Source organism: Lineus longissimus, chromosome 10, assembly GCF_910592395.1.
Source record: "Lineus longissimus chromosome 10, tnLinLong1.2, whole genome shotgun sequence".
Lineage (NCBI taxonomy): Eukaryota > Metazoa > Nemertea > Pilidiophora > Heteronemertea > Lineidae > Lineus > Lineus longissimus.
In genome coordinates this window covers 10,587,829-10,611,362 of record NC_088317.1, presented here as the reverse complement: position 1 = coordinate 10,611,362, position 23,534 = coordinate 10,587,829, and the positions used below count along the sequence as shown (strand labels likewise).

At 41.3% G+C, this 23,534-nt stretch overlaps 1 protein-coding gene across 1 annotated transcript in view; it reads left to right on the top strand.

The window, feature by feature from the left end:
• LOC135494455 (WD repeat and FYVE domain-containing protein 2-like) overlaps positions 1-23,534 on the top strand; it is a 113,122-nt gene that overhangs the window by 48,626 nt on the left and 40,962 nt on the right. The window contains exons 4-6 of the mRNA XM_064782449.1: positions 3,535-3,589; positions 4,171-4,321; positions 4,665-4,777. Of these exons, the coding sequence (XP_064638519.1) occupies positions 3,535-3,589; positions 4,171-4,321; positions 4,665-4,777 (319 nt within the window). The remainder of the gene's footprint in view (positions 1-3,534; positions 3,590-4,170; positions 4,322-4,664; positions 4,778-23,534) is intronic.

The window sequence follows — 23,534 nt, the reverse complement described above, 5'->3', positions numbered from 1 at the left end:
TGGCTGTCAACTCTATCTCTGCTCAAATGACCACATTTCTGTTGGCAAGCAATCCGGGAGAAATAGCTTGAGACCTGCTGTGTTGTTAACCACTCATCTTGTGGAAAGCGGCCCTTTATCTTCTTGGCTGAAAGTAAACAGCAGAGAGAATATCATACACTGGTATGCTATAATGTCGTCTTATGAAAAACAATGACTGGGTAGGCTAGGACTAGGAGTAGCCTTACGGTAGGCCTACCTGCTGTTGTTGATGCCACACTTTTTCCGCCTCCACCGCCTCCTTGTGGCCTGAATCGCAGTCTTTACATATTGCTGCAATGTAAAAGATCAAGATGTCAAGAACTACCCTAGGCTAGACTGATGCGATACATAGAACTGGAAAGGCCTCCGAGACCTAGGCCTACATGAATGTAGTATCAGTCACGCTAAGTTTGATTGTTGAAATGAAACAATCAGAGATCGGAGCCAACCTACCTGATCCAATTGGCAGCAAAACATTCCAAATCTGGTTTATCTCCTTCGAGACTAGCGCTGGAATGGCACGGTCTTTACATGGCACGCGTTTCGAAGATACCGAATGGAGGGGGTGCTGGCATTTACGGGATGGCTTCCAGTCAAGGCCCAGTTTATATCAGTGGGAGGGCAGATTGTGGGTAGGACATCACCAAACAAACCTGCACGCAGGGCGATCAGCTCCCATTCGGCCTTTGGACCTTGCACATGTCTGAGAAGGGGACCAACTTTCAGTCCGAGAAGATGTCTGTGTATATCCTTCTTACACTTCTTCAGAACAACACAACTAGCCTCGCCTGGATACTTCCGTATCAAGCCACATCTCAATGCAGGGAAGATGCCTGAAAACCCGCAGTTAATGGGCTTTGGGCCCTGTTTTTCAGTCATTTCTAACAGAACTGTCAAAACTCTTCATTCATGCATGCACTTTTTTTCTTTCTTTTGCATTTACAAGTAAACTTGTAAAGACCAGTTCCGGAGCTGCCGTACAGGTCTGGTTGAACTATAAAAAACGAGTATAGGGCCTACCCTAAGTAGAAGGGTTGTTGAGGGTGGGTAGGGGGTATCTGGGGGCAAACATATGTCTTTTGATGACTTTAACTGAGGGAATGACGGCACTTGCTCGTATCACAGGGGTTTATGCCCATTTCCTGTGTAACTGAAAAACCACTAAAAACCAGGGGTGTTCATGACCCTCAGTAAAAGAAAGGAAAGTACCGCACAAAGTTTTGATTGTTCTAATTGAAAGATTAACACTTCATGTCACTTATGATAAAAGATTATTTTCCCAAACCCTGTGGCAGATGAGAAAACCCAAAATATGTTCAACTAATTTTTTGGGCCCTAAGGGACAGGGCAACTTTAAGGGCCATGAAACCCTTAATCCCAAAATGATATAAAGCCCATTTTTTTTCAGAATCAGGCAAATGACCTATACTTCAAAACCCCTGAAAAAAATATGTTGTAAATTAGCTGGGGCAGGTGCAAAAAATTGAGAAATGTGGTAGATTTTTGGTTAATAAAACTCACTTTTTTAAAGGGGAAATGAACAAAACAGAATTTGACCCCTAAAACCGGACCAGTGTGTTTTTTTGCCGAAAGGCTTTACCTGCCCACACCCTACCCTAAGACAAAACTTTGGGGCAAATATAAGCCAGATCCGTGATCCAGTGGGTTATCACCTCCTTTTGGTTTTTGCATGGTCCACTCATGCAATGACACTTAACTGCTGAAGCTATGAACTTGAAAGTTGGTACATGTAACCCCCTACATCAGATAATCTCTGACACCGAATTTTGGCCTGATCTGATTCTTGATTTGGCCACCAGGGGGTCAAAACTGAAAAAGTAGGACGTGCAATATCTCGCTTATTAATGACTTTTTTTCGATGAATTTTTTATTGCAGGGACTCATAGCAATCACACGATATTGATCTTGTTGATGTCATAGACAATTATTGGTTGGATCATAAACTTATATATACTGCCCTGTCTTATTACTTGACATCAATACACATCTAAAAAAGTCTTCATGCCTGATTGTGTTCACCATATTCACCTCTAAATTAAGCATGATCCTGCCTACTAAAAGATGTATACGGTGAGCACAATGGCCCCTGGCCGTTTCATTTATGTATGAGAACACTTTTTTCACAGGTTTATGGTTTTTATTGGTAAAAGCGTTCAATATTATTCCAATCTAGATTGACGACAAGATTTTGCCGGTATTAAATTATATTTATTGACCACATTAAGTGATGTTCGATGCAATCACTTACCAACAATCTAAACAATATCGTCGCAAATCAGGCTGATTTTAAACTGGTGTAAAAACACAAAGTTCTATCTATCACCTCTGTTGTACTTTACACCTTGTGTCAGAGAATTGATTGTGATATCCTGAATTGACTGACGGTCTTGTCGTACGCCATTAAAAACTGTAGTTTCAGTTATGGGTCATGTATCAACCCCCAACAATTGCTGGCACCACTTATTGGTAATGCAATGTACCATGAGAAATCCTGCTATTTAGTCAATGGTGTGGCTTTCCTTAGAGACAGCAGTAAATTTGAAAATATCAACATTATTTCGACATAATTTTAGAGAAACTAGTATGAAACCACAAATGTATCATTGTTGGTACATAAAGGGTTAACATTGTATCTCAATCGGATAGATTTATGATCAAATAATATAATTCAGGTATAAGAATTTTAGAAACTAGCATTTTCATGATTTGTGACAGGATAAATTGAGCTACTTATAGGGGCTACATATACCTCGAACCAACGGTCTACTAATACCTCAAGGGCACCTTGCTCAGAAAAGTGCCTCTGAAAAATTTACTTTTGATAATGACATCAAATGCCACATACAACATTCTCTACACTCAATACTGATCACCTGAACCAAGTTTCAAATATATCAGTGCTCTGAAAGTGAGGAAAATTCAGACCTGTAAAAAGTTGAATCCCAACTTATTATGTGCATGTGTCTGATTTGTTTACCTCTTATAGCCAAAGCTCTTGCATAATCCAAAACTATTGATGTTCTGATACTCAAGAGACACCCTCTTTCATATCTATGCTTGGGTTGGCTGAATAATTACATGGTTACCGGAATATGAATCAAAAACATTGCCAAGGGCTACAATTAGACTGGGGCTACAAATACCCCATTTTACCTTATTTTCCATGTTAGCCTGATCAAAGCGCTTATGGGATATCATATCATTACCCCGGTCTCCACAGAAATCAATCGGAGGGGTTCAAGGTACAACCAGAAGGTGCTCACTAGAACTCGACCAGTTGGGGAACTAAGCAGTGACTCGGCTGGGAGTCGAGCCCAGGACCTCCTGATCATGAGGCTGACTCTCTTACACTCCGCTATATATTATGGAAATGCTATGCCTATTTCTCACATGCTGAAATTGGAGAAATTTCTGACCATTAACCCTTTGACATGTTATTTTTACATTAACTTGATTACTGAACACAAACATTCTTCTTTCTTACATTTGCAGGAATTCACTTTAAGTGAGGACTTCAACAAAATTTCACACACCAGAACATACCTAGGTAAAGAAATCTCTGAATTAATTGATTGCATATCCTGGAAGCTTTGTAAAGCTACCAGAATGAGTCATATTAGCGCTTCCCTTGGGCAGTAATTCCCTGTCTTTAATTGATGGCATTGAAATGAAGGTTGACTCGCATAGCAGTATGGTACTCTTGGTAATAGAAACCACGATGATATGGACTCTACCTTGACGTCCATCAAGTCCTGCACATCTGAAGTACCTCTTATTTCCCTCCTTCAGCGAACTTGCTTAAAACTATTTAGCTACAATGGACCAGTATTTCACTCCAGAGCGAATGCATGCAGTCTGTTGAAATCATGATGCAATGCACTACATGTACATTTCATGACAATACATAATATTACGTCATTGCCGCAAACAATGCTATCAAAAGCCACTATGAACCGTGGAATACAGTGAAGTGTCCCGTAGTTAAGGCAGTGGTTAATCATGGTCGATTGCCAAGTTGTAGAAATTGTAAGTTTATTGTTCTATGTGAATGATACACGATCTTCCCATATAGCCTTTTATGTAAAACCATCATGATCTATTTAATCATTTATGTTCTATTTAATTCAGCCCACCAAAGCCGAGTTACCAGTATCTTTTTCGCTCTACATTGTGAATGGATGATGAGTACCTCAAGAGATAAATATTTCCAGTGGCATTGTTCTGAGACAGGGCGGCGTCTTGGTGGCTACCAGACATCAGCTTGGTGTACATGTTGCCAGTATCCTTTTAACACTAACGGAACTTCCAGCAGTATTAACTCAATTGACCAATAACCTCAATTTGCGCTTAAGTGTAGTGGGGCAAAACAACTTTTATCCTGCCTTGGTGGACAAATAGCCCTGGAGAATAAATCCTCCAAGTGCAGAGAAAAAGGCTGAATAGATGAAGAAGAATTCTCTTTTGGAGCTTCTCTAGTAGTGACCTTGACTGGGAATGATATCACAAGTTGATTTACGTCAGTGGGAATTTTTGCGATCCCATCGTGATTAAGGTTGGGGCAGTTTTTAGCCGAGGGAAACATTTTCAGGGTTTTTTTAGCATTTTTCTTAACCATTAATCAGATTTGACATTCAGTCACGTTACGCTTTTGTAGGTGACTATTCTGGCCAGATTTCAGTCATCAAAATCAGTGACACAAACTTTGAAATCATCACAACATTAAAAGGCCATTCAGGTAAGTGCATATGTGACTCGTCACACCAACACCAGACGCATGTCGGACAGAAGATGAACCTAAATGACACCAGAAGATAATGGGAGAAATTGATGTGCTCATATTTCACAAAAGGCAGACAATAGAGAAATGAACAAACAGTCCGTCTCAACCTGCCAAGCTCAGAGCGACATGCGCCTGGTTTTGCTGTGACGGATCACATATTGTGAAATTCATGTACCTCTCTTTAGCTCGCCGTTCAGGGGAGCTTATATGATACCGAGGCATTCGTCGTCGTTGTCCGTCGTTAACTTTTGATAAAGGCGTTGCACGTTTCTTAACCACTTGACCTAGAAGGTTCATAGAAGGTTCATACTAAGTAATGAAAATTAGCATAACTTGACTGCTTGTCTGCCATATAGGTCGTGCTCGTTAAAAAACTACCCTATCTCACTAGACTTATAAATAGCATGTTTGTGTTGTGTGGTTTCCCCACAGAACTGAAGTGTGCTTGAGTCATCCCCGTCCACAAAAAAGATGATGCTCTTCAGAAGAAAAACTCCCGACCTGTTAGTGTTCTTCCAATTAAGTCGAAGGTGTTTGAGAAGGCCATGGTGGACCAACCGAATGAGCATTTTAGTGAACTCTTTCATCCTGCCTATAGCAGAGGTTACAGCTGCCAGTCTGCTTTATTGGCACTCACTGAGGATTGGAGGAGGGCACTAGATGAAGGCCATTTTGTTGGTGCTATTCTCATGGACCTCCCGAAGGCCTTCGACTTCTTACCGCACAACCTAGTTTTGGAGAAGCTGACTGCTTATTTAACGTCAGATTCGCCTGTATCTTTGCTGCGAAGCTATCTCACTGACAGAGAACAATGTGTGAAAATTGGGAATGCTCAGAGCGAATTTCTACCCCTGACCAAAGGAGTTCCACAGGGTTCATCTGCTGGACCAGGGTGGCACGTTCTGTTACCGCTGAAGCTATTAAACTCCAACTTGGTACACATGTACCCCTTGGTGTCTGCTACTCAGAGACCGAATTGCGACCTCATATGATTCACGGTTTGGCCACCAGGGGGCCAAACGTCAAAAATGAAAATATGCCATTGTTCGCTTAATACTGGTCCGAAAAGTTTGAAAAAATTATGGTAGGTACTTCTAGCAATGATACATCATATATCATCTGCTTCTTATACTTATACTTATATCATCGTACCTACTTTTCAAGGTCCTGTGACACAGGTGAGCACATGGTCCCTGGACAATTTCATTCTAGTGTGTCTAACACAAAAAAAACTGGAAAGATTGAATTATAGAGCCCTTTAACTAGTGTATAAAGATCATACTAGCTCATATGAGTCACTTCTTGCGGTAGACAATTCAGTTTCTCTGCATCTACGGAGAACAAATGCTGAAAAAGTGTACAAAATCCTAGAAATCCTGTTTGTTAAATCTAGTTAAAAAGAAAGAAACTTCACGTAACCAAAATGTACAGGTAGAACATTTTGATACCATAACATATGGCAAACAGAGTTTCAGTTACGAAGCATCTAAGATTTGGAATGTCCTGCCTAACCATATTCGTGAGGCCAACAATTTTAATATTTTTCTTAAACTTTTAGAAACATGGAAGGGCAAAGAATGTAAATGTGCAATGTGCTCTTTTTAAATCTCATTTTAAAAATATAGTACCTATTAGGGCTGTTCCTTTAATATCTACATTGTCTTACCCTTTAATGAATATCTGTGATAACCTGTATGTATTATTTATTTATTGTTCTTCTATTTCTAGCTATGCTGGCTTTGCAGCGTAGCTTATGGTTTGTACTGGAGCTGGCCGAAAGTAGTTCCAGCAAAATAATTGCATTTCCTTCAGAATTTGCTGTAGTTAGGCCAGGAAATGTGCCAGGATACCAATATTTTTAACTCTTGTTTCGATAGGATTATAGCTTTTTACAGCAGAAAGACTAAACGCCCCGTAATTGGCAGTAATTGGTCGATTTCAATTTTAAGCTGGAAATTGTCATCTGCTCAAAACTGGCAAAATGGCCTCGATCCTACCTGTCTCTGTAATGTACTGAACGTGCTACACATAAGGCATTGCCCTAATGCATTTCAGCCGAGGCTGATAATGTGACGGACGTTTTGCAAATGTATGTAGAGTGTGTACGTTCATTTCAAAACATAGTTCCAATCTAAATTAGTCATAACGAGCAGTTAGAAAGTGGTATTTTCCTATATTTTGATTCTCAATGTCAACGTGCTTTTGGAACTGGCCGTTTTGTGGAGTTATTTTGTCCAATTCTAATTGATGTCGACGATCGAAGACTCGTAGAAAAACCCAGATTCCTGCGCTCAGTTCATCTGTTATGGTAGACGTTTTGACAGAAAACCAGGGTGAGTTTTCTCTGTATTTTTAGCTCAGCTGACTAAGTCAGCCAAGCTTGTCAAATAAGTTGTTCAGTGGCGTCCGTCTGTCCATCCATCCATCCGTCCGTTAAACCCATGGTGCACATTTTGTAACCGTAAGACCTAGAGACTTCAATTTTGCATTTCTGGATACTTCTGGTCAAACTCTACTTTCAAAACAAAATTTGTCGCCATTCGACCTACTTCCTGCAAGCGAGAGTGCATGAAGGAAACTGGCCTATATCGGCCTAGGAGCAGCAGAATTAGTCGAAATATGCTCTAATATTAAGATAAAATTCTTGAAAATCTATTTTATTGAGAAAAAGTTCAAAATTTTAACAGGAGAGGGTGCTACCTGCCTTTTAATTATTTCTGCCGATTCAAATTCCCGCCAGATGACGTCACTCATCAGCCATCAATGAAGTCTCCTATTTGCCAGTTCTCAAAACATGGCCGCTACACAACAAAAGCAGTAGCTCCAGGAATAAATCACTGTTCACTTCAGCTTCGTAATCGATTGTACCCCCACTTTATTGTGTTTTGTGTGGTGTTCCTATTCAATCAACGATGTAAGGCCTTATTATGTTGGTTTTAATTGAGAAGGTGCATTATAAGCGGCGTACGAAATACCGAAGCGGAGACAAAATGGCGGCATGTTGTTTACGCCATGTGCAATAATCTTGGAGCTCAATAACACTCAAGTACCCAATTTTCTGCTTAAAAAGTAGTCTGGTAGGCGATATTATCAAGCTTGTCAAATAAGTTGTTCAGTGGCGTCCGTCTGTCCATCCATCCATCCGTCCGTTAAACCCATGGTGCACATTTTGTAACCGTAAGACCTAGAGACTTCAATTTTGCATTTCTGGATACTTCTGGTCAAACTCTACTTTCAAAACAAAATTTGTCGCCATTCGACCTACTTCCTGCAAGCGAGAGTGCATGAAGGAAACTGGCCTATATCGGCCTAGGAGCAGCAGAATTAGTCGAAATATGCTCTAATATTAAGATAAAATTCTTGAAAATCTATTTTATTGAGAAAAAGTTCAAAATTTTAACAGGAGAGGGTGCTACCTGCCTTTTAATTATTTCTGCCGATTCAAATTCCCGCCAGATGACGTCACTCATCAGCCATCAATGAAGTCTCCTATTTGCCAGTTCTCAAAACATGGCCGCTACACAACAAAAGCAGTAGCTCCAGGAATAAATCACTGTTCACTTCAGCTTCGTAATCGATTGTACCCCCACTTTATTGTGTTTTGTGTGGTGTTCCTATTCAATCAACGATGTAAGGCCTTATTATGTTGGTTTTAATTGAGAAGGTGCATTATAAGCGGCGTACGAAATACCGAAGCGGAGACAAAATGGCGGCATGTTGTTTACGCCATGTGCAATAATCTTGGAGCTCAATAACACTCAAGTACCCAATTTTCTGCTTAAAAAGTAGTCTGGTAGGCGATATTATCACTAGTTCGTTTCAGTGGTAGTCATAAGGTCTTTAGGGACTACTTTCAGAAATTAGTTCTTGAAAATTCGGCCACATTTCTGTGAAAACGATATCGGAAGTGCATGCTCTGTTCGCGATGACATCGCCGATGTATTTTGAAGTGGAGAATTCCCACAGTATGTGCAGTGAATCGGCATGATTCTGTTCGCCTATTATGTTTTAGTTCTACAATTCTTTCATGAGTAAAAAGTAGACATTCTAAGCAATACAATAATGTCACTCCCATAAAAATTGATTGGAAATTGAGGGAGCTACGGCATTCTGTTCGGCAACTGGCAGCGCTGAAAAAATACATTGCATACTGTACAATACCAAATGGCACATTTTAAAAAGCGCTCATTGGACAACGTAGGGAATCACCAGAAATGACGTCATCGCTGGTCTAAATAGAAGACTACGGTGGCGCAGTAGAGCACAAGAAAAGGTTTAGCATTAACTTCATCATGCAAGCTTCAGCAACAAAACGATTTTTCATGAATGATTTATTTGATCATCATCAGCTTGTTTCCCCTGATAGATAAAAAAATGATTTACAATTTCCATCAAAGTTTTCTATTTTGTGTATAGTCACATGTTATTTAACTGGCAAGGAGCCAAGCAGTTTTGAATATTCGCGGGAAAATACTTCGTACTTGTAAACGAGGCTATGACAATGAGTATCCTCATTCATGGCATAAACTTCATGTTTCGGTAAATATTTTCATACGATGATTTCACCCGAATTATGGTCAGGATTGAGATATGAACAGTGGCATAATTATGTCAACCAAAAACATTGGTACCGTAGTGAACGCAAAAGGATATCAAATACCATGGAGCATGCCATTTTCATGCATAATGAACTAAACACCGGGAAGATATTAATGATATTAACTCAGCTGAGCGCCAGGCCCTTGGGCCTCTTGTTTCTTGATTTGCTAGGTACAATTCGCCATGACAACTGTTATTATATCCGCACTTTTCGGAGAAAGTTCGGATATATTGTTTTTATCACGGTTATCCGTCCGACCGTCTGGCCGTCTGTCCGTCCGTCTGTATGTCACACTCTTGTGACCTCTCTACATTCTGAACGAGTTCGCCTAGACATTTCATATTTGGTGTCGACGTGTATCGGGTGAATATCAAGGCCAAGTTCGATAATGGCTGATTTCGCACTAAAGATGGCCGACTGGCGGCCATTTTCTTGTAAAACTTCCAAATCCCTTGTGACCTCTCTACATTCTGAACGAGTTCGCCTAGGCATTTCATATTTGGTCTGCACGTGTATCGGGTGAATATCAAAGCCAAGTTCGATAATGGCTGATTTTGCACTCAAAATGGCCGACTGTCGGCCATTTCGTTGTAAAACTTGCAAATGCCTTCTGACCTCTCTACATTCTGAACGAGTTGACCTAGACATTTCATATTTAGTGTGCACGTGTATGGTGTAAATATCAAGGTCAAGTTCGATATTGGCTGATTTGGCATTCAAGATGGCCGACTAGTGGCCATTTCGTTGTAAAACTTGGAAATGCCTTGTGACCTCTCTACATTCTGAACGAGTTCACCTAGACATTTCATTTTTGGTGTGCATGTGTATTTGGTGAATATCAAGGCGAAGTTTGATAATGGCTGATTCCGCACTCAAGATGGCCGACTAGCGGCCTTTTTGGCTCACCGTGAGGGGAGTCTATACGATAGCGCTGTGTCCGTCCGCGGCGGTGTCGTCGTCGTCGTCGTCCGTCTCTTAACCGCTAGGGCTATGAACTTGAAACTTTGTACACAGCACCCCTTAGGTCAGGTGACCTCTGACACTGAATTTCGGTCTGATCTGATTCTCAACTTGGCCACCAGGGGGCCAAATGTTGATATTTAAAAAGTGTAATATCTCGCTTGTTAGTAACTTGTTTTCGATGAAACTTTTGTTGTAGGTACTCATAGCAAATATACATCCTATATCATACGGGATTTTAATTTGACCTACTTTTCAAGGTCACAGAGGTCATATGGCATAAATTCGCTGTTAGAGTGTAAACTATGGCACGTTTCTCAACCACTAAAGCTATGAACTTGAAATTAGGTACATATAACCCCCTATATCACATAGCCTCTGGTGCTGAATTTCAGTTTGATCTGATTCTCAACTTTGCCACCAGGGGGCCAAAAGTGGAAATCTAAAAAGTGTGATATCTCGCTTATAAGTGACTTGTTTTCGATAAAATTTTAATGGTAGGTACTCTTAGGAAGAATACATCACATATCTTACGGGTTTTCAATTTGACCTACTTTTCAAGGTCACAGAGGTCATATGGCGTAAATTGGCATTAGGTTGTAAACTATGGCACGTTTCTTAACCAGTAAAGCTATGAACTTGAAACTTGGTGCATATAATCCCCTACATCAGATAACCTCTGATGCCGAATTTTGGCCCGATCTGATTCTTTATTCAGCCACCAGGTGGCCATAATGGAAAAAGTAAGAAGTGCAATATCTTGATTATTTGAGTGAATTGTTTCGATAAAATTTTTAATGACTTTTTTTCGATGAAATTTTTATTGCAGGGACTCTTAGCAAGGATACATCATGTGTCTTACGATTTTTGGATTTGACCTTCTTTTTAAGGTCACCGAGGTCAAATTGCAAAAATTGGGTGTTAGAGTGTAACTTTGGCAAGTTTTTATGGTGGTTACCCCCAGCAAGGATACATGACATATCATACGGGTTTTTGATTTGACCTACTTGTCAAGGTCACAGAGTTAAAACTCTAAAATTAGGTCATTTTTGCTTACGTGTCAATGTCATAGAGGTCAAATCGTGTAAATGTGCCGTTAAGAGTGTAATTACCGAGGTACGTTTCTTAACCACTAAAGCTGTTAACTTGAAACTTAGTAGGCGTACGCATTACACCCTAGGTCACATATCCGTTGTCGTTGTCGTTGTATCCTGTAGCACGTTTCTTAACCGCTAGTGCTATGAATTTCAAACTTAGTACACAATTCTACCCAGGGTTTCAATCATATTGTGTAAAAAAAAATGATATTAAAATGACTGACGACAGGGGCCGTGAAACAGACTGCTCTCTGCTTCTCTCTACTTTTAATTCAAGGTTAGAAACCTACATGCTACAAGGATTTGATTTCACCCAGCACATGACTAAAAACACCACAGATTATGACTCAAAGTTAGACCTCGTCTTCACCAACACCGCCCTATCACACGATATTGATCTTGTTGATGTCATAGACAATTATTGGTCGGATCATAAACTTATATATACTGCCCTGTCTTATTACTAGACATCAATACACATCTAAAAAAAGTCTTCAGGCCTGATTGTCTTCACCATATTCACCTCTAAACTAAGCATGATCCTGCCTACTAGAAGATGTATACGGTGAGCACAATGGCCCCTGGCCGTTTCATTGTTGTAAAACTTAGAATTACCTTGTGACCTCTCTACATTCTAAACGAGTTCACCTAGACATTTCATATTTGGTGTGCACATGTATGGGGTGAATATCAAGGCAAAGTTAGATAATGGCTGATTTCGCATTCAAGTTGGCCGACTGTTGTAAAACTTGATAATGCCTTGTGACCTCTCTATATTCTGAACGAGTTCACCTAGACAGTTCATATTTGGTGTTCAGGTGTATGGGGTGAATATCAAGGTCAAGTTCAATAATGGCTCATTTCGCATTGAAGATGGCTGACTGGCGGCCATTTTGTTGTAAAACTTGGTAATGCCTTGTGACCTCTCTACATTCTGAACGAGTTCACCTAGACATTCCATATTTAGTGTGCATGTGTATGGGTTGAATATTAAGGCGAAGTTAGATAATGACTGATTTTGCACTCAAGACGGCCAACTGGCGGCCTTTTTGTTGTAAAATTCGGAAATGCCTTGTGACCTCTCGACGTTCTGAACGAGTTCACCTGGACATTTCATATTTAGTGTGCACGAGTATGGGATGAATATCAAGGTCAAGTTCGATAATGGCTGATTTTGCATTCAAGATGGCCGACTGGCAGGCATTTGTTGTAAAACTTGGAAATATCTTGTGACCTCTCTACATTCTGAACGAGTTCACCTAGACATTTCTCGCTATAGAAATAGACTACCCAAAATAACAATAAAAGCCACTCCAATCATAAGCTTCCTTCTTTACTATTCTATTCCGTTCCATAACACTACCAGCAACCTGATTTCACCAAAGTGCGGATATACTAGCGTTTGCCAGCAAACGCGGTGCCTCTAGTCTTAACCTATTTTTGGCGATATCTTATGAAAGCTGCTAGCTAGAATCATGAAATTTTTACCGTAGATGCATCTCATATGGGTGCTTGATATACAAACCAGGTTTTTGATTTGACTTACTCTTCAAGGTCACAGATGTCAAAGTTCACTATCGGCATTGTCACTTCTTCACACAAAAGAAATACTCAAAAGCTGTACACTGTACTCTGATACTGATTTGTATCTCTGTAGCTCCTCCTCCTCTGACCATGTGCCTGTGGTAGTTCTGATTGCATAAACTCACAAAACAGACTCTTAAAAGAAGGGTAATGATTTCTTCTTCATTCTACTTTAAGAAATGAAATGTACATCTCAGTCAATCTAATTTCTTGCACAAATCAAGGAGAAAAGATGAGAGACATGGCCTCTTTCAACCACATGGTTCTGCAACACTAATGCTGCCCTCTGCACTAATGTTCAGTTACTAAAATACTTGGTACACTGGGTGTGGCCCCAAAAAAACCCAAATAAAACTTAAGTGCTGACTGAACATCCTCCCCTCTGAAAATCGAGGTATGAGATTTTCACAACAAGCGATAAACAAACAAAGTAAAACGCGAGCACATAAATATTATACATTTATTTTTTAACACCTTTACATGAAAAAATTGAAATTTTGATTCAAACTGGCAGCGATATACATGTAATCGACTATAAAAACACACTGACTAACTGATGTCCAGCGTCATTAAACAACACAAGTTCTCTAACCAGAATCCTGGCTTGCCGCTTCCAACAGGCGCAAGAGTTGAACTGGTCTCCCCAGTATGGTTCCCTTCATGGTCTTCAAAGTGACTGAACAGACTAATCCATCTCTTCCTGAGTGAACACTAATCACTCGCCCAAAACACCAATCCATCTTTCGGCTGTTATCTTCAGCTATCATAACAACATCGTCTTCTTTGATATTGTCACGAATTTCTGTCCACTTCTTTCTCTGATTCAGCTCAAGAAGGTCCAGTGGTTCCAAAAGAGCTTGGACAATCTTTGCTGATACGCCCATCAAACTCCATCTCCTTCATGATTCAGTCAATATTGGGTAGAGAAGTGATACTCCGTCCAATAAGAAAGTGAATAAGAAAGTGTCCAGGAGTGAGTGGTGACAAATCATGAACATCACTTGAAACTTGTGTGAGTGGCCTGGAGTTGCCTCAATATCTGTTAGTAGTGTCTCATTCTCAGTATAGGTCAGTCGTGTCTTTCCAAGTACTTGCTTCAGTGGTCTTTTGTCTCCAGTCCTGAAGCCTTTTCCTTAAGACGTTTCTCATCCTTAAACAGGTTAAACAAAATATTGGACGCTTTCTTGAATGTCTTCGCATTGTCAGAGTGGATCACTTTGCATCTTCCTCGACAATTTATCAATCTCCTGATTGCCATCATGAATGTCTCAGTGGTTAGGTCACAAACCAACTCTTAAGTGAACAGCTCAAACAACCATACAGGTGAAAAAGGCAAATGTAGGCTTTCTCATTTGTAGCTTTGATATACAATGGTCCTGGGAAGTCCACTCCTACGTGCTCGAAACTCGGTGTGGGGGTGATGCACAACTCTGGCAATGGTGCCATCAGCTGTTCAATTTGGACAGGCTCCTTGTATTTTATACATTGGAAGAGAATTCTGCAGACCTCTTGTTTTCCGTGCATAATCCAATACTGACATCTCAAACTTGCCAGTGTCTGTGCTGCTCCAGTGTGTAAGATCACAAAATGGAAATGCTCAAGTAGCTCAACAAATGGATCATGACGTGGCAAGATGATTCGGTGACGTGTTTGTTCTGGTAGTGGGCTGTAGTGCAGACGTCCTCTGACTCGCATGACTTCTGACTCGGCATCCCAGTAGGGACTCAAATTAAGTAGTGGATTCTTTTCAGGCAAGGGTTTATTCTCCTTCAGCAGACCAATTTTATCTGGAAAGGCCTTTCGCTGAGCCAATCGAATCCAAAACAACATCTCTTATCTACGATCCGCAAGTGTGACCTCCCCTCGTTTTCTCAGTGGGGCGATATCTGCCACATCGTCTTCAGGTTTTCTCGCTGATAGGGAACGTATCAAGGCCATTGTTCCAACGAAATGGTTCAAAGAACTGAACCTTTTCACATATTCATTGAGTTCTTCATCTCGTGCTTTCTCGTTCACCTTTTCCACATGCAATATGCGTGCCAACTTCGGTGGTTCTTCTTTAAGTTCACATTGGTCGTTTCACTTTCCGAACAATCCGGTTGTGGTGCTTGCCATTCCGACTCCCCCTGTAAGAGAAATGGTGGTCCACTCCACCATAGTTCAGACTCTACTAGTTCCGCTGCATACAATCCTCGGGAATACAGATCTGTGGGGTTTAACTTCCCTGGAACGTGTTTCCAGCTGCTTGGCTCAATGAGATTCTGTATTTCGGCCACACAATTTGCCACAAAAGTCTGCCAATGGTATGCTTGTTTGCTGATCCCACTCAGGACAACCTTTGAGTCCATCCAACATGTCATGACTTAATTGGTAGTTTCAGCTCCTTCTCTGTATACTTGTATCAAATGTGCAGTCGCAAGTGACACCATCGGTTCGAATTGTGGTATGCTTCTTCGCTTCCCAAGTGGTGCTACTCTTGTTTTTAGCTCAGCTGACAAAGTCAGCGGAGCTAGTAGTATAGCTGTTCAAATGGTGTCCGTCCTGCAATCCATCCATCTAGGGACCCATCTGTGGACAAAATTGGACATTTCTGACCGGGAAGGCCTAGCCACTTCGTTTACGGTGCTAAATTAGGAGTTGCCCAAGGTGAACTCAAAAAACGAAAAATCGGCGCGATCCGACCTGTATTAAGAGAATGAGGTCATTTCGCGTTTAGATTTCTTTCCCTTTTTACCTCGGTCCACAGAGCAAATATTGTTTTCAAATGTGGCTGAATATTTTTAAATATTTTTTCATTTTTTACTTTTAATGGAATTAATATAGTTTTCACCGCCAGTTGGCGCTGCAGGCACATTGCCTGAATTTTGGCGATTTCAAATTTGGCGGTGGCTTAACTTTTTTGCAAGCAGTGCCGCTGATTGGCCGATTGATAGAAGAGGTGCCACCATTTAAAAATGGCGGTAGTCGCTGCTTCAATGAAGGTGAGTGAACTTTCTCATGTTCAATCGGTTGATACTCTTTTAATCAACATGACCATGTACCTGAAATTTGTTTAGGTACTGAAAAGAGTCTATATAATTCAGATTTATCAATAGTTTTTTTATAATATTCCGGAAATTTTGTGCACAAATCAGCGGAAGTTGGTGCTCGTCTCATGTCATTTTAGAGCGAGAAATTTGTTTCCGTCGATCTCTACCACTGAAAAATCGCTTGCATAGCTTCGAATTTTTGTGAAAATAAGTATCTGAACTTGGTTTCAAATAGTCTAGAGAGTTACCTTTGTGGTGATACATATGGTATGTGATAAATATTTGTGGAATTTGTGAAATTCGGTTTTCAAACGTGCCGATGATGCAAGCGATCTCGCGTGAATTTTGCAAGTCCTGATATGTCGACCGGGTGTCAAAAATCACTCGCCTAAATTCAATTCAAAGATCGAAAATGACATCTGAACTTAGTTTCAAATAGCCTACGCAATTATCATTTCGGTGATATATAATGCATGCATGTAATAATTGATTAATCTACCTAAAACGCGCAATTAAAACGGCGAAAGATCGTGATAAACACTCTGGTGGCGGTCGCACTAAATAACGACCGGTAGGGCCCGGCGTGTGGCGGAGAAAAAAGGTAGCGCCCGGAGATTGAAACGGGATTTTTATGCACTTTTAACTGTATATATATGTTGTTTAGATGTATTTCTAACAGTTCTGTAACTTTTATGACCAAGCTTGCACCCAAAGTTGGTAAAATTGATGCTTGTTTATGGACTGCGCTAGCGACCGGAGAATTCGCCGTCGGCCAACAAATCTCGCCATTTACGTTTGTTTACAATTATTTTGAAAGTCACATTAGGCCTATGACATCGTAGTATGAATTCCACTGCAGTTTCCTTACGCAGCAATGCTCATGTTTTTGGTTGGCAATCCTGTACTGTCTGTACACTGCGCTGTGCAGGCTTAGAGTATAACTCAACAGGCCCTCATGATTCATTTGATGGACACCTTACGTTTGTTTACAATTATTTTGAAAGTCACATTAGGCCTATGACATCGTAGTATAAATTCCACTGCAGTTTCCTTACGCAGCAATGCTCATGTTTTTGGTTGGCAATCCTGTACTGTCTGTACACTGCGCTGTGCAGGCTTAGAGTATAACTCAACAGGCCCTCATGATTCATTTGATGGACACCTTATTTGATAGTACCTCATCATTAAGTCCACTAGATCCTGTTCTGTCACATGTCGTAGACGATAGACAATTTTCAAAATGTAGTACACCACTCGCTCACGGCTCACATCATGTGGGCACGGTTGGCTGTTGAGTGTTATGGTTCAGTCTGTGAGACTAATTTAAAGAGGTTACACTTTTATTTTGAATTGGAAAACAACCCCCAGGACTGACTTTTCACTGAGTGATAAGTGTGCCCTTCGAAGGTTAAGTCTCTTTCTGGATTTGCTTCCATAGATGCCTTGTTCAGGATATCATCTGACCGATGCCTGATCAAGCACAGACTGTATCCGGTGGTGTACATTTCCCCGTCTATGTCACCCTTTTTTATTAGCTCACCTCTTAGCAGAGGTGAGCTTATCCCATACCGTGGCGTCCGTCGTCCGTCGTCGTCGTCGTCGTCGTCGTCGTCGTCGTCGTCGTCGTCCGTCGTCCGTCGTCCGTTAGCAGGGCACGTTTCGTAACTGTTAGAGCTATTGAGTTGAAACTTGGTACACATGTACCCTTATGTAATGACACCTTGGAGACCAAGTTTCGGTCCGATTCGTTTCATGGTTTGGCCACCAGGGGGCTAAAAGTTAAAAGTGAAAATATGCAATATCTCCCTTAATAGTAGTCGGGAAATTTTGAAAAAAATATGGTAGGTACTTCTAGCAAAGGTGCATCATATATCCTCCGGGTTTTTGATTTGACCTCCTTTTCAAGGTCACAGAGGTCAAATGGTGTAAATTGGCCGTTAGGATGTAACGATGGCACGTTTCTAAACTGCAATGACTATTGATACCAAATTTGGTACGCATTTACCCCTTAGTCAGGTGATCTCAGGGACCGAAGTTTGGTCCAATATGATTCACCACTTAACTTCTTGCCCGATTGCCACCAATTTGATATCATGGGTACAACTTACCACCATACAGTATATGTCACACAGGTTTTTAATTTGACCTTCTTGTCAAGGTCACAGAGGTCAAATGGCGTAAATTCGCCGTCAGGCCGTAACTATGGCACGTTTCTTAACTGCAATGACTATTGATCACAAATTAAGTACACATGTACCCCTTGGTCAGGTGATCTTAGGTACCGAAGTTTGGTGCGATCTGATTTGCCGTTTGGCCTCCAGGGAGGGGGCCAAATCCTAAATTCTTCAAAATGCCATTATTCCTAGTAATGACTTGCCCGATTGGCACCAATTTTATATCATAGGTACATCTAATTCTAACAACCATTCAATGTGTCACCCGGGTCTTCTTTGATTTGACCTACTTTTCAAGGTCACAGAGGTCGAATGTACTGTAAATTGGCCATTTTGGGGAAATTGTAATTGCTTGGACCTACATCAAACCTAACACTACATGACACAATACCATGCTCTTTATCCATCTTTCCTCCACATGAGGTGAGCACAATGGCCCTGGCCATTTCATTCAGTCAGTGTTAATTTCTCATCTCTTTTTTTTTTACAGATTAACTGTTGTTGGTTATTGCAAGAGGAGTCGTTGGCACATTTCAAGTCCAGGAAAGCACTTGCTGTTCCCACATTCAGAGTAAGGTGTGCTTACTCGTTTTACTGCTTTCCATTCCTGGAGAGCGTTATCAAATATCTGCCGCAAGGCAACAAATATCTGCCGCAAGGCGCTTCAATATCTGCCGAAAGGCATCAAATATCTGCCGCACCAATAAAGTTCATTTTGTTAACCAACTCTTTATCTTCTTCGTTGCCTCATAATAACGGTACCGACACACACTTGACCCTTGCCTTCACCTATCCATTTCAGCTGAGCGCCAGGCCCTTGGGCCTCTTGTTTAACAAAGCAGCGCAACGTGAGCTTGATCAGAGTTCTGATCTTCTACTCGTAGATAAATTGCTCCACCATAGGATACCTCACAAGCATCGCCAAATCCATGAAGCGTGAAGATTGGATTAACAACATCCTCTGGAATCAGACAACGAGAGATCTTGATATCGTCCATAATTGGCACTTCACCTTTCCATGCTCTCCATTCCTCTGTCATTTCATGTGGTAATGGGTCATCCCATCCCCCTGTGGTGGTCCATGACTGCTGAAAGATTTGCTTTGCTTTTAACGTGAATGGTGCCAACATTCCCAATGGGTCATACACTCTGTGTAGCTGTTATAGCACGGTTCTTCGTGTCTCATGAGGTGTTTGCTCCATTTTTTCAAAAAAAGAGAACATGAACACATTTTCTTCCGGTAAGTATCGGATCCCCATGGCTTTATGAGTAATCTCTTCTCAAACAAGTTTCTCTGAAGACTTTCAGACTCTGTCCTCTGCTAGCTTTGTCAAAACCTCCCGCTTGTTAGATATGAATTTTCTTAGATTCCATCCAGGCTCCAACACTTCTTTCAGGTCAACTGCTAACTGTGTTGCTTCGTCTGCATTATCATCACCAGTGAGTACATCATCTACAAAGATATTCTCCTCAATTTCCTTAACGCCTTTGGGGTATCTGTCTCGTTTGGAGGCAGCATGATCAAGCAAGGTCTCATCTAAGTCTCTCCACAAAAATCGCTGACTGGCTCTGTCTGTAGTAGGCTCCATCTTGACCTGGAGGAACATCTTCTCTACATTAGCGATGATGGCAAATTTGTGTCTCCGGAATCACTACTATAATGGACGTAGAGCTGAAATAGTTTGTCACACATCTCCTCCGTCAGTTCAGATCGGATGAGCTCGAAACTTTTCCTGAAATTCGTGGTTGATATGGAGATGGTCCTCGCCGGGTAAATTGGTAAACTTTGCAGCGATCTCGGAGAAATAGCGTTTTTTGTTCTTTCTATATATGGGCATACTCATTAACATAAGGGGCCATTTCAGCAGGTCTGATTTGCATATGGGGTCATCTATTAAATCAAAAGTGTGGGATTATACAAAAATAAGCCGGGAAGTATTGGGGCCACTATATGTTTAAAGCATTCATCCATCTCCGCAATTTTCCCCCTTTATTTTGGTCGTACTCTTTCACCTTACGTTGTTAATCGCTCTTAATTTTTCGAAGTACTGTATGGGATTTCATCACGTGATACACGTCACATAATAACAAAACCGCCTCACCCGACCCAAGCACTGGGCGCAAGGTAGGGCACAGCTCCCTACATGAATACCTTGGGAAAATATAAAATATAATATAAAATCCCGATTAACATTACTTTACTGCAATAAAAACAGGCTAACCACTACAAATTAACAAGTAAGTGAGTGTTCCGGAACGAGTGGAGTCCGTGCGGAGGGTGTCGAAAAAACCCCAGGCGAACTACTTCCTCCGTCTGGTGCTGCCACCTACTATACTCGCGGCATTTGTTGTACTAAGTTCGAAACTTCACGCTATTGCCTCTTCACCATTCGCGAAATAGTTCGTCAAAATAACTCGAGACCACTTTGAAGAGTGGTGGAGTTTAGATAACATCACAACCCCCAGACATATCATTTCATTTCACCCAAATTGCCTCAACCCCACAGTAAGCCAACACCCTTAAAAAAAACCACGCCACAGGTATTATGCTTCCAAGTAATACACCTGGCAGGTCAGGTTGTAAAGCCGGCCCTGGCAGCAAAGTGTCGTTCAGAGAAACTCCTTCTGGTCCTTTCATAGAGCCAACAAATACAATTCGCACCTTTGTAGTGGTCTTATCCTCTCTCTCAACAGGGTCACGTGATGTGCCAGGTACCAAACTTGGTGGCCTTCAGGTTCTTTCTCCTCAATAACACGCTCAGCACGTCCAGTTTGAATAAGCTCCAGTATCTGTTCCTGATACCTTACAGCATGCTCAGGCTCCCTTTTTGACCGAGGTTCCAGGCTGATAAGTCTCTTTGTCGCTTGTAGCTTGTTTGATTTCAAGTGCCTGTCGGTCCATGACGGGTGTTTAAGTAATCCTGTTTGGTACTGATTTCCATTTCTTATGGTTATGGCCTTGTGTTGTCGTACAGCTTCTTGCTCAAGTTCGGAGGGTTTGTCAACTCGGTTGGCAGAATACCTAGATGTTCCAACTCCCAGTGCTTTGTAGCTAATTCAGTCTCATCCTTGATATGGAACGTGGAATGGTTGAGCGGTAGTCGTGCTTGACTTTCTCTGATCATGGGCACAGTCCGGACACAATCCACCCAATGCGACTCTTTTGAGCAGAAGGTGAGTTCCTTCGTCCAGTCACTCGTTTCTCTTGTAAAATTTGCATGGTATCCTGGATCCCTTAAATAATGTCCAAAGTTGTTTCTTCCTTGGAAAGTTGTCTGCTAGTTGCAAACCCCTCAGATGCTCCAGTTGCGACAAGTCCTCCTGAACCTCATTGATGTCGGCACAATGGCAGTCTAACACATATCCACAATTTTAAATACCTCTCCTCTCCATCTAGAAAGTGTCACTCGTTGTGTCTCTAGCAACAATGACTTTCCTCATCCTAATGTGAATGCCGCTGAAATAGGTTTTCCCTTCAACTGAAGTCTGTTAGCCATCCTCTGACTTATTAATGTTGCTCCACTGCCTGTGTAAAAAAGAATGCGACCCTTTTGGGTTGGACTGCTACTCGTAGTTTCGCCTACTCCTCGCTTCTCAAAATGAAGTAAACTGTGATGGTTTTTGGAACATATCCTACAGTGCAACGATTTACAAGAATCAACAAAATGTATAGTGCAGAGGTGATTAAAGCAGGCTTTGGCTCATTTCACCTTGTCCACTCGATCTTGGACAGACAAAGTCTTGGCTGTAGGACAGCTTGAGGAAAAGTGACGATGTTCACAAAATATGCACGACTCTTCATCACTTTTGGGCTTTGTTGCTGACTGGCAGGTAACTTGCAAAGCATGGCCGTTTGGTCTGTGTCTTGATTCTCTGTGGGATTCAGTGGATACTTCCTTCTTTTTCTCGGTTTTGGTTGGATCCTTCTTAACACTTGACTCAGCTCTTCTAGCGACCTGTAGGGCGTCTTGAAGTTTATCTTACAGCACCTCGAACGTCATGGGAAAACAGTTTTTTTTCGTTCGTCCTTTTCTCCTCTTTTATGCGATCACTATCCTATCTTTTCACCAGACCAGTTCCTTCGGTCAAATCAGGACCGAAAGCATCTAGCTACACAGGACAACCTTGACATCTTCCATTGTTCTTTTCTGGATATAGTTCCAGTTGGCCACTAACTTGTTGTAGAATGGATGCAACACTTTGACTGAAACAGAGGTTACCACTTTGGCATTGACTATCTCATTAATAGCCTTCTCAAGTCGGGATAGGACATCGCCATACCGGGTTTCTAAGAACTCCATGATATCTGTGTAACTGGGGTCCTTTAACGATGCAGCGTCACCATCAAGGAACAAAATCACTAGATGCGCTTTTTCAACCTCAGAGTAACCAGGTTTCTTAACTTCTGATTCCACAAGCTCTTTCCATTGATTGAAGAGATCACAGTCACCTTTAAATTTGGGAATCTGAATCACTCTCCTTTTATAGGTGAGTGTACCAAGGATCTTGCTCAACTGATCCTCTGAAAACCAGTGTTTACTGGCTCTAAACTCTGTTTTAATGCAGCTGCAAAATGCTCTGGGGTAAAGGTATCCTCCCCGGCTTTCATGCAACTTCTCCGACGGGGAATCTTTTCGACTTCTGCTTGCAACTGTTGCACCTTTGCATAAATGTCGTAGTATTGGCTTTGATCTTTCTCCTCGGACTTGATCTCGGTTCGTCTGGCTTCTTCAGACAACTTCACCATATCTGGGTGGAAGTCAATGTCATCTTGTATGTTTTTGAGCTCACCATTAATCTTGTTCAGTTCTTCCATCACATTAACTGCTCTCCTGACTGACATCTCAATGTGCATAGTGTTCTCTTCATCGTCAAACAGGGTCTGTGACCTTTTCTGAAACTCTTTAACTGTATTGAATTGTCGAGTCTATTTGGTGTGACAAATTCTGCGCCTTTCCCGCAATGCATCAAATATAAGGGGGGTAGCCATGTTCGGACTGTGAAAACCGAAATTTGTATCTTCAAAGAGAGGTTTAACTCAGTCTGCACTTTGTTAGGTTTTGATAGAATTTTTTAATTTGGAAAGAAAACTTAAACCTCAATGTTAATGTGACACCGTGATTCCCAACTACCGGTAACAAAACCTAGTATAGAGGGCAACACAAGAAATGTTACTGAAAAACTATGAAAAGTCAGAAATATTCAACCAGCAACTCGGTCCGGTCTGATTCTTAACTTGGCCACCAGGGGGCCAAAACGCTTATTACT